The sequence below is a fragment of the Aristolochia californica genome, unplaced genomic scaffold, assembly GCF_029961685.1.
Source record: "Aristolochia californica isolate CCGP_79_NKW_82.1479 unplaced genomic scaffold, dmAriCali1.0.hap1 SCAF_5, whole genome shotgun sequence".
NCBI classification, from domain to species: domain Eukaryota; kingdom Viridiplantae; phylum Streptophyta; class Magnoliopsida; order Piperales; family Aristolochiaceae; genus Aristolochia; species Aristolochia californica.
The window spans coordinates 5,591,813-5,601,457 of record NW_027182214.1 but is presented as its reverse complement, the minus strand read 5'-3'; the positions used below and the strand labels follow the sequence as shown (position 1 = coordinate 5,601,457).

Sequence of the window (9,645 nt, the reverse complement as noted above, 5' to 3'; positions counted from 1 at the left end):
TCATAAGACCATTCATTGTGTTGTTGTGTTATGTGACTAGATACTTGCTTGTTGTTGAATTGCATTTTTTTGCAAGACCAAAGGCAGCGCACAACTGAAATAGTCCTCCTTTGATAGGACTCAAGAGGGAATTGGAGTTGTCATGGGAGACTATCAATCAGCTTAGCTGAAGAGATTTGTAATTCGTTTCAGGGTCATGGCTTAGCGGGAGAGATCTAACATCATCTTGATGAGTCAAATTCTATATGGTTCTCATGGAAGAAGATTAGATCAAGATAATGTGGGCTCCTAATGCAACAATACTGGGACTGAAAAAGTCCTCCGACAGGACTTAAGAGGGAATCACAGTTGTCATGGGATACTATGAATCAACTTAGTGGAAGAGATTTGTAAATCGTTTTAGGGTCATGGCTTAGCGGGAAAAATCTAACATCATCTTGAGGAATCAAATTCTACATGGTTCTGATGGAAGAAGACTAGGTCATGATAATGTGGACTTTTAATGCAATAATACTCAGAATATGTTTCTCAATCACATGCAAAAATTCGAATGAAAAATTGTTGAATTCTTCCCCTTAAAGCAATCAACATATATTTTGATGATGAAAGATGAAGTTTTTGGATGAGGTCAAAAATAGAATCACAAAGATTAAATAGAACCATAGGTAATAGGTTGAAAATAGAATGACAAAAAATGGTTCTCATATCGTATGGTAGAATTGAGCAAGTGTTGGAGTTTTGTCTGGTATTTGGAGTCTTTGATGTTGTACAAAGGGATAAATCTCGGATTGTGCAGTAAAAGAACAAAAATATATGCTTTTAAAGGAAAAGAAGGAGGTGCAAAGAAATGTAGATGAAGACAATGACGTCCTAGGAACCTCTTGACAATGAATAAAAACTCTTTGATGGGTAAATCTAAACTGAACTAAAAACTAAATTGGAAGAGAGAAATACATTGTATCTGTAGATTGATGTAACACAAATTTAGTGAACTTGTTTTGATACCTTGTTGAATTTTTGGAGAAGAAAATAATTCACTGGCTTGATTTATTAATTGATTACAATGATCTTCTATTTATAATAGTGGAACTAAGTAGAATTAGATTAATGTCTCAATTATACCTAAAGTCTAAATCATAAAGATAAGTTCTAGAAAAAATAATAACTAAAACATAAATAGAAGAGTAAAATAATGAAATTCCTCTAAATAAAAATACTTATGTGAGGTTTCCTTCCATGAGACTCATGTTAGACTATGCCATATTAATTATTGTTTTGTGGGACTTTTGTTTGTGAGAGTCATGTAAGACTCCTCCATACTTGTTCTTCAATATCATCATAGCATATGTTCAACATATTACATCTCCACCTTCACCTCCACCTCCATCTCAGGAGTAGTGTCAAGGCCCTAGTTCATATTGTATAGCTATTTTTGACATAGGATTGACTATACTTGTATCTCTTTTTGATTCCTTGTACATTTTGATGTTTTTTATATGAATAAAACAATAGTTGTAAATCAAATTGATACCCTATCTAGTAAAGACATATCGCAATTAATGAAGATCTATTTGTCCCTATGTCATCATTTATCCTTTATTTGTACTCTTTATCTATTTTATGGATGACAAAAAAAAAGGGAGAAAAAAAGCATAGAACAAAATAAGGGGAAGTAAGCTTAAACTAAAAAGGAATACATTAAAAACAAATACTATGCATGCATAAATTTATGAGTAAATTAACATGCATGTACAAAGTTAAGAGAACTTTCATTTTCTATATGCTTTTTGTCATAAAAAAAAGGGGAGTTGGTTGACCTCGGTTGACTCAAGTCCTTGATTTTGACCTCGGTTGACCTCAAGTCCTTGATTTTGATGATAACAATACTTAAGTTAGTGAGTTGATAGGGTAAATTAAGCATTTCAAGATGAAGAAATGTGCATTGCCTTAAAGAGAGACACATAAGGTCTATGAGGATGATTTTATCAAATCAACATAAAAGACTTCAAATGTTGAAGGATGAATAAGTCGCGTTGAAGATGAATTTTAAAGGAAACAAGTTGAAGATTTAGAGTTCAAGTTTCATAGAAAATCTCAAGAACTCTAACTATATTAGAGGATATCCACCCTAATTCAAATTATTATCTAAAAGTATATTTTGGAGGATTAGAGAATAAATCTAAAACCATATTTTAAAATGTCATAAAATGATTTAGAAATAATAAATTCCTTAGTTTTGGTCTTGCCATGCTAAGAGCTTAATTGCATACACTACCAAAAGGTATTTGATCGATTATTGACTTAAACATGTGATTTATCATCCAGAAAGCAATAAACTTCCAACATAATGCATGACTGGTCATCTTTTTTATGGTGAATGATTGATCATCCCAAATACTACAAGACAAGAATTATAAAGCATGATCAATCATCCTTTTATGTGCATGATCGATCATCCATAATGTTACTAGGCAGGAGGTATGAAACATGGTAGATAATTAACTATAGAGTATGACCGATCATTTGGATTTGTCTAATCAATCATTGGGAGTAAAAAAAAAATTGTTGGAGCGAAATGATTGATCATCCATCCCAAGCAGCTTTGTATGCAACTGTAAAATATGAGCCAAAGCATTGAATCAACCTTTGTTGCAATACTAAAGCTTTCTATAAAGATTTTTGTGCCAAAATTTTTTATTTTACCCTCTGCATAAAAAAAACAAAGTTTGCCATATTTTCTAATTTTTTTTGTCTTTTGGCATTCCTAGTTCTAACAAACTCTATATACTTCATCGTACATGCTTAAAGGGGTGGAAGTTTGGATCTCGCTATAATTGGTTATTGTTGACCGTAGGTTGACTCCTACTTATTTTTTATGATAACAAAACTTAACTGAGTTAATAACTTGCAAATCTAGTATTTTAGATATTGCACCTTCAATAGCATCTCAAGGTCTAAAGCTTCAAAGCCAAAATATAAACCTGGAGTTCAATTGAAGAACATATCTTGAAGAAACGCCCAAAAGGAAGAAGACAACAAGAAGACTTGAGTTCAATCATCAAAGGCATACGTTTAAACTCGGTCAATATTTGTAAGATAGTATTCTAACTCCTATTCCTTAAGTATTTGTGAGATCGGAACATTAGGATATAATTTGCATATAGATATGTTTAGAATCATCATACATATAACTTAGAAACATGTTAAAGTACTTAGAGAGAAATTTTTATGCTTTATAAAATATACATTTTTAGTCTAGCATTGGAATGATAGATCAGTCACTGATTGTGATCGATCATCCATAACTATACATGCTAGAAATATAAAACATGATCGATCATCCATGATATGGCCATTTCATGTTATAACGCATGATTGATCATCCGTCGAGATTGATTGATCAGTTAGAACCTTTCCAGTAAGGGACTGATTGATCAAATGAAAATACATTGATTGATCATACTTGTAATGCACATCCAAAGGGAATCTCGATTGATCGATCAACCACTAGCAATGATTGATCAACTTAACTTTTCTGGACCAATGGTAATATATTGATCGATAAGTCACTGTCTGACAAAAAAATAGTCGTTATGATCGATTGATTGATCAGTCACTTACTAGTGACCAATCAATTAACGGTTTAATTTTTGCCAAAAGGCAAATAATAACTAGTTTGAGTTGGGGAAGCTATAAATACCCCTACTAAATTATGAGTAAATAAGTGAATGAACATGTATTGGCATATCTTCAAGCCGCAAATCTTTATCTTACAAATACCCACCAAAAGTGTTTTAGAGAGAAAGAGAGAGAGCCTAATATTTGAAAGACCTTCTGTCTCTTTCAATCATCCTTGCATGCATCGTAGGACAAACTCTTTGATCATTCCACAACGTGCTATAAAGGAGAAAACTGCTTGAATCTTTCAAGGAGACGCATCTCTCCAAGTCAGGGTGTAATTTTTTTCCATTCTATTATAAAATTGTGAAAGGTTCATCTAGAACTTATTAATCTAGATAGAAAGGCATAACTAGAGCTAGAATCTAGCAACAATATCTTGGAAAAATTGGATTGTATAAAAATCGTGTATTAAGCTACACGTGACCAAATAGAGCAGAAATCCCTTTGTAATTTTCCAACTATTAGAGTTTAATAGTGGAAATTTTTCCAAGCAAGGGTTTTTGGGTAGTGACTACCACCATAGGAACATTGAGAACAACAAATATTTTTGTCCATGCAGTGTGTGCATGTCTCTATTTATATTGAATTACTTTTATGCATGATATTTGGATTACACACACAAATCGGTTTTAATTTAAATATCTCAATTCGCCCCCCTCTTTAAAAGCCAGGGCCAACAATTATCTCTTCAATTGAATGATATACATTTCACTTTTTCATTTTTGTATTTCTTCTTTCCTTCAAAGACATTTTCTAGAACTTTGATTCTAGAAAGGAAGAGCCCACTAGAGTGAAAATCTAGTCGTAAAAAATCTCTTTTGGGAAGATTGAGATTTTAATTTATTTTGAATTCACTTCCCTCTTGATATACCACTAAGATAACAACCAAATAAAAACAATTTATTTGGATCATGGTGTATTGAACTACCGAGTCAATCTATGAGTTGATCAGATCAACTCTGACTGAGACCAGTCTCATCAAATTCATCTGGAGCTTCTTTGTGATTGAATTCATGAGTCCTGACCTGGGTTTTTGGCCTTTGGGTCTACAAATTTGCCAGCTTCTCATATGATTCTCACTTTAGTGTTTCTCACCAGATTGCATCCGATATTTGGTGTGGCAGCAGTGCATCTCCCACGGAATCCCCCCAACTCAAAAAGAAAACGATAAATACTCCCGATTCGTCACTGTGGGACATCTGATCAACATCGCCCACAGTCGAAGCATTTCGAGAGGGTTAGGGTTTTTTTTCATTATTCTACCTCATTTCCTACATAGCGGTGGAGGAAAGAGGAACAAGTAATCGCACAGGAAAGGGAAAGACTTAGGGTTACGGTTCTTATCTTCTTTTGCCATGCCGAAGAATAAGGGAAAGGGAGGTAAGAACCGGAAGAGGGGAAAGAATGAGGCCGACGATGAAAAGAGAGAGCTAGTCTTTAAAGAAGACGGGCAAGAGTACGCCCAGGTCCTTCGGATGCTCGGTAACGGACGCTGCGAGTCGATGTGCATCGACGGTGTCAAGCGCCTCTGCCACATCCGTGGGAAGATGCACAAGAAGGTCTGGATCGCCGCCGGGGACATCATTCTTGTTGGTCTACGGGATTACCAGGACGATAAGGCTGATGTCATTTTGAAGTACATGCCGGACGAGGCGAGGTTGCTCAAAGCCTACGGGGAGCTGCCGGAGAACACGAGGCTGAACGAGGGTATTGCAGGAGGGCTGGACGAGGAGGACGACGGGGCCAGTGACGATTATATTGAGTTTGAGGACGAGGATATTGACAAAATCTAGGGGTTTGATTTTCATTAATCTCTCTTTTATTTTGACAAACTCGGAAAGAAGAAATTTTATCTTTGGGAAATGCTCGGATTTCATCATGAAATAATCACGAATTCTATCAAACTCTTGCTTTTTCTTGCAGATTATGTGTTGATTTGGTGTAGTAATTGTACCGATTGTGGGATACCAAGTAATTAGAAATATCCAATTTGGATAGAAAACAGTAAACGTTTTGTTGATGCTAGGTCTGCTTCTGTTCCTGCTGTCTTTGGAGAATTAGGATTAGGGTCTAGGTTTTGGGAGTTGTTAGATTCTAGGCTTGGGAGATTAACTATCGAAAACGGATTTTTTCTTTGGTTGGGCGTTTGAAATACGTTTATTTTTACAGTCCAAATTTGGGTTTTTGGGCTCTAACGGGATTGAGTTTAATTGAATGACAGTTGAGGACTTTGCATTTGATTTGACTGAATCGATGGAAATGTATGATTTATCATCTAAAAAGAAAAAAAACTGTTAACTTTTTCACTCTACATCCTCCTCCTTTTTCTCCTCTCCTCCCCTACAAGTGAGTTTTGCCTTAACTCTTTCTATGTTTAACCGAACCAGGTTAGTTGGTGTCATAGAGATAGCAAGAGGTTCAGAAGTCTCCTATCTCATGAAAAGCATAGAACTCAAGTTTATCCTCTGACATTTTCGAATTAAAGAAATTTAGAGAACGGAAGAGACAATTTAAAGGATGACTGTTTCCCTCGCCGTTCTTTTGACATTTTGTGAAGAGGGTAGGGGCTCTTTCCCTGTTGGCACCAAAAACCACTCTTTTTAGTCTTTATGGAGAAGCCATATTTCCTGAGACATAAGATTGACAGGGGAGGAGGAGGGGCCATATTTGTTATTCAGAAAGATAGTAGCTAGGGCAAAATCAAGCTCCTCCCCCATCCTTTCCAGGGGGAATCATCCCCACCCTCCCATCAAATATAAAGAGGTACATGGCCAAGGTTCTTCCTATGCTTAACACTTTCGTCTATGAGCCGCAGTGGGGCTTTGGATTATTCTATTTATGGATTTTTCTTAAAAAACATTTCTCATATGGGAGTAATAACTATGTTACATGCACTTGAATTAAAGAATGAAAAGACAGCTCACATCAATCAATCCCCTCTCTCTCCTCCTAAGCTCTCACAAAACATTATTTGCTCTCGAATGGTTAAGATAAAAAGGACAAAATGTTAAAGTATATCATATGTAATAAATTAATTAATAACTTAATTTATTATATTTGTTAATGTTATTTTAAATGTTATTTATTTATTTTTTATAATTAATCATGTGCACAGTTAATTGGCTCACATAATTACTGTATTAACAAACAATAAATTGTAATAATTAAATAATATAATATCTAATTTAATTAATTAGTATATTAATATATTTTAATTATACATTAAATTATTTATTCATGTAGTAATCATGTTTGTTTTACCTAATTTGGGGTTTGGGTATTATGTTTTAATTAAGTATATCATTACAAATTATTCATTCTCTTGGTTTTTATATTTTTCTCATTTTGGGGTGCTCAGAGGCGCCCAGGTCGTGCAGGCGCCTTTGAAACCCCACTTCGCGCGCCTCAGGATGCACTTGGGCGCAACCCCGCTTTGCGCGCCTACGGATGCGCCTGGAGTCCTGGTCGCGCGCACGCTTGGAGTTCTGGCCGCATGCAACCCCATTTTCGACCCACTTGCGTGCCTGCTAGCCGCAACCCCATTTCAACCCACTTGGGTGCTTGTTGGTCGGGCTGCTGGGGTAGTTGCACATTTTGCTGCTTAGCCATCCGTCTGGCAAGCTAAAGTATGTTTTCTTCCTCAGCAACTGTTGCCGAGCTGGCCATATGCGTGCGCCCCTCTGGGTTGTGCCACTACATTTGGCCTTGGTCGTCGCTGTTATTGTTGTGTACTGAACTTGCACAGTTTTCGGCCTTGATGTCTGGCCACACCATGGCTTCATCCTTTGTCTCATACTCTCACCGCCATTCTGTGTCCGCTGGTGATAGTGGGCCACCTCCTTCTCGAACTACCACAACTCGGCAGCGTCTTGCCATGTTGCCTCGCTTTTCGGGTGACCCTGCCATTTTGCCAAGTATTGCGTTCTCCGGGGTTTGCCCCTTTAGCACTCCTCTCGGCCTTTATGCGCTCTGTTTGGCTGTCAGTCTGAGGATGAAAACTAGTGGAAAATTTAGAGTAATTCCCAATAGTTGAAATAACTCGGTCCAAAATTTTCCAATAAACTTGGGCTCTTGATCACTTATGATCGTTGTGGGCATGCCCTAATGCTTCACCACCTGTGCCATGAATGCTCGAGTAGCCTCCTCTGCTGTACAATCACTTGGCATTGTTAATGTTCCATACTTCGTAACTGGTCCACCACTACCATGATAGACCCTAGCCCGTATTTCTTGCGCACCCCAGAAAGGAAGTCCATTGAACTAGACTCCCACAGCCGTTTTGGAATGGGCCAAGGCTATAACAAGCCTCTCGGCTTTCTTTGTTCGATCTTATCTTGTTGACAGATAAAACATGTACGCACAAATTCCTCCACATCGCTCTCCAATTTTGGTCAATAATACTGGCCAGAGAGCAAGGCCAACGTCCTTCTTTGACCTGGATGTCTTGCCCACAAGGTGTCATGGCATTCCCTCAAGAAGTCACGTCGTAGGTTATCATACTTAGGCACATAAAGTCGATTACCTTTGGTCTTGAGCAATCCGTCCTCAAACCAGAATCTTCTCGTCTCGCCCAAGGTTGCAGCTTGCACAATGTTGTAAGCCTGGGCGTCTTGGCGAAGACCAATGCCAAACCTGTCTAGCAACGAAACACTGACCTGTGTAATTGTTGCTGAGGCTCGTAATAGTAAAGTCGCATTTTCTGTTTCTGTGCCAAGATGGTCCTCTATGTGCACGCACACGCCTTGCGCAAAGCGCACATCTCCTACGCCTACGCACGCAATGCGCGCCTCTGCTTGTTCTGCTGCTACCGCACCGCTCGTGGTGCACGTGAAGCAAGTGTCGGCGTGTGCGCCGAGCGTATATCCGTCTCGCGCAGCCGCTACCTCATCGCGTGTGATGCGCGTGAAGGGTCTGCCGCTTGCCGCATCACACGTTGAGGTTGCTGAGCGTTGTTCGCATAGCGCCACGTGTGCCTCTGCCTCTGCCGTGCGTACACGTTCCATTTTTTAGCGTGTTTCAACAATGCATTCTGGTGTCGTGCGTTGTATGTGCGCCAATACCCTTTTGCCCTTTTCTCCATCAAAAGGCGTAGTAGAATCCATCTTTCTACTTAAGGCATCAGCAGTAGCATAGGCTTTCCCCACCTGTACATCTTCTCAAAGTCAAACTCGGCCAAGAAAACTTGCCACCAAGCTTGCTTCGGGCTGAGCTTGCTAGTGTGGAAGTATTGTTCCACTTGCCATAGAAAATTATCTATGACCTTCGCGTCTCTCTTTCCGTTAAAAGACTTTGGTTCAGACACTTTGATCTTTTCTTTTGCGTGAACAACCCTTCCATTTGCCAAGGCTTGTTCGCACAAGGAGAGTCTTGCACGCAACTCCCCAGAGAGGTCTTTGATATCCTTCCCCAATTGTTCCAACTCCACCCTCATGACGGCCATGGTTGAATGGACGTTTTCCTCAAATCCTCTCAGCTAATTCGGAGTTGGCTGGTGCTCCTCAATCGTCCTCTAAACGAACTCCTCCCAATTCGTACAAGATTTTCAACGTTGTCCAAACGATGCTCAAGAGTTATAAAACGAAAGTAAACATCAGTTACTTGTTCTTTGCCTCTTGAAGCATTTTCTCCACTTCCCCCCGGAAAAAAAAATCATGGTATAGACCCAAAATTGCATATTTTGCATTCATTAAGATCACTTGATTTCAAATACATTCTTTTATACTCTTAATAGGATTTTCTTTAAAAGAAAAACTTGGAATTTGGAGAAATTCTTTAACTTATAAATTTTATGTGGTCTTAAATTTGTATAATATAGTTAATCAATCTATGAAAGAATATAGGGGGGTTAGTCCACAATGAACTTGAATTGAAGTGAAGAATTGAATTAAACTGAAATGAATTGATTCAACTTCAACTCATGTTTGGGTGTTAGTGTAAACGAGTTCAAGTGGGGGGAAAACAAAT

The 9,645-nt window shown here is 38.1% G+C and overlaps 1 protein-coding gene across 1 annotated transcript; it reads left to right on the top strand.

Annotated features, from left to right (window-relative positions):
* Positions 1-4,874: 4,874 nt before the first annotated feature.
* On the top strand, positions 4,875-5,585 carry LOC137966054 (eukaryotic translation initiation factor 1A-like). The gene has a single exon (XM_068812514.1). The coding sequence runs from the start codon at positions 5,037-5,039 to the stop codon at positions 5,472-5,474; it is 438 nt and encodes a 145-aa protein (XP_068668615.1). The 5' UTR covers positions 4,875-5,036; the 3' UTR covers positions 5,475-5,585.
* Positions 5,586-9,645: the final 4,060 nt, after the last annotated feature.

What these genes read in the sequence shown, in the direction of transcription:
- LOC137966054 (XM_068812514.1), top strand. Translation starts at nt 5,037, where the DNA reads ATGCCGAAGAATAAGGGAAAGGGAGGTAAGAACCGGAAGAGGGGAAAG.